The 2,043-nt window shown below is 45.1% G+C and overlaps 1 protein-coding gene across 2 annotated transcripts in view; it reads right to left on the bottom strand.

Annotated features, from left to right (window-relative positions):
* pcsk6 (proprotein convertase subtilisin/kexin type 6) overlaps positions 1–2,043 on the bottom strand; it is a 30,403-nt gene that overhangs the window by 4,628 nt on the left and 23,732 nt on the right. For both annotated transcript variants that reach the window (XM_008302070.1, XM_008302069.1), the window contains exons 17-18: positions 1,888–1,975; positions 1,703–1,806 (exon numbers count right to left, since the gene is read on the bottom strand). In XM_008302070.1, the coding sequence (XP_008300292.1) occupies positions 1,703–1,806; positions 1,888–1,975 (192 nt within the window). The remainder of the gene's footprint in view (positions 1–1,702; positions 1,807–1,887; positions 1,976–2,043) is intronic.

Below are 2,043 nucleotides of genomic sequence, written 5' to 3' on the forward strand. Positions count from 1 at the left end.
TTTCAACTCCCTCCACAAATTTTCTATGGGGTTGAGGTCTGGAGACTGGCTAGGCCACTCCAGGACCTTGAAATGCTTTTTACGGAGCCACTCCTTCATTGCCCGAGCGGTGTGCTTGGCATCATTGTCCCAGCCACATTGCATCTTCAATGCTCTCACTGATGGAAGGAGGCTTTGGCTTAAATTCTCACGATACATGGCCCCGTTCATTCTTCCCTTAACACTGATCAGTCGTCCTGTCCCCTCTGCAGAAAAACAGCCCCAAAGCATGATGTTTCCACCCCCATGCTTCACAGTAGGTATGGTGTTCTTGGGATGCAACTCAGCATTCTTCTTCCTCCAAACATGATGAGGTGAGTTTTTACCAAAAAGTTCTATTTTGGTTTTATCTGACCACAGGATATTCTCCCAGTCCTCTTCTGGATCATCCATATGCTCTCTGGCAAACTTCAGACGGGCCTGGACATGTACTGGCTTAAGCAGGGGGACACGCCTGGCACTGCAGTCCCTCTCGGCGTAGTGTGCTACTGATGGTAGCCTTTGTTACTTTGGTCCCAGCTCTCTGCAGGTCATTCATCAGGTTCCTCCATGTAGTTCTGGGATTTTTGCTCACCATTCTCATGATCATTTTGACCCCACAGGATGAGATCTTGCGTGGAGCCCCAGATCGAGGGAGATTATCAATGGTCTTGTATGTCTTCCATTTTCGTACAGTTGCTCCCACAGTTGATTTATTCACACCAACCTGCTTTCCTATAGTAGATTCACTCTTCCCAGCCTAGTGCAGGTCTACAATTTTCTTCCTGGTGTCCTTTGACAGCTCTTTGGTCTTGGCCATGGTTGAGTTTGAAGTCTGACTGTTTGAGGCTGTGGACAGGTGTCTTTTATACAGATAACAAGTTCAAACAGGTGCCATTAATACAGGTAACAAGTGGAGGACAGAAGAGCTTCTTAAAGAAGAAGCTACAGGTCTGTGAGAGCTAGAAATCTTGCTTGTTTTTGGGTGACCAAATACTTATTTTCCACCATAATTTACAAATAAATTCTTTAAAAATCTCACAATGTGATTTCCTGGATTTTTTTTCTCGTTTCGTCTCTCACAGCTAAAGTGTGCCTATGATGAAAATTACAGACCTCTCTCATCTTTCTACGTAGGAGAACCTTCACAAATCAGTGGCTGACTAAATATTTTTTTGCCCCACTGTAACTGCAGCTCACTCACACCCTTAGAAGGGCTCTGGCTCCAGCTTGGCTTACCTGTTTAATATATTCCATGTGGTCAGCCCAGCTAGCAGCGGGGACTTCAACCAGAAACCCCTCTGCATTAGACATGGACAAAGCCCGGTCCCTGGACTCAGACAGGAGATGGTCATGCTATGCAGCCATGGTCTTCCCCAACACTTTTTCTGGAAACGTGACCCATCTCAGCTGGGTTAAACCCTGAAGCTGCCAACAGTACTCACATGCCTCGGGCTCCGTCAGCACTCTCCTGGCATGGACAATCTCCATTTATAATATCTTCCATACTATATGTGTAGTACCGAGCGAACTGACTGAAAGGGAACTTTCAGGAGCATAATGCCTTTTTGGAGGAAGTGACAAAATATACTAACACCCAGAATCTCATCAACTGGAATTTTTTGATGCAGCTGTTTCTGTAGGGCCACGATAGAGAATGTGCATACCTGACAAACACACTGACCTGTACAAGTCCTGCAAGAGGAATGGCACGGACTGCACGTCATGTCTTCCAGATGGAAAAAAGTTCCATTGGTGCATTCAGGAACACAAGTCATCCCTGCCAGACTGAAAAACCCAACTACATTACAATACCTTGTTTTAAGCCAGAGTTTAAACAGAAATGATAGTCTGACTACTTTTACATACCTGTAGGCTTCTCTGCAAGCAGTGCATCTGTCTGCAAACCTCAGACATGTCATACAGGTGTCATGACACTTTAGACACTGTTTCTGATCTGGTGTAGATAGCATGCACAGGCATCAAGAAGAAGGTGAAAATAACATTAGGTTATTTTACAAGTTC

The sequence above is a fragment of the Stegastes partitus genome, unplaced genomic scaffold, assembly GCF_000690725.1.
Source record: "Stegastes partitus isolate 25-593 unplaced genomic scaffold, Stegastes_partitus-1.0.2 Scaffold1754, whole genome shotgun sequence".
Taxonomy (NCBI): Eukaryota; Metazoa; Chordata; class Actinopteri; family Pomacentridae; genus Stegastes; species Stegastes partitus.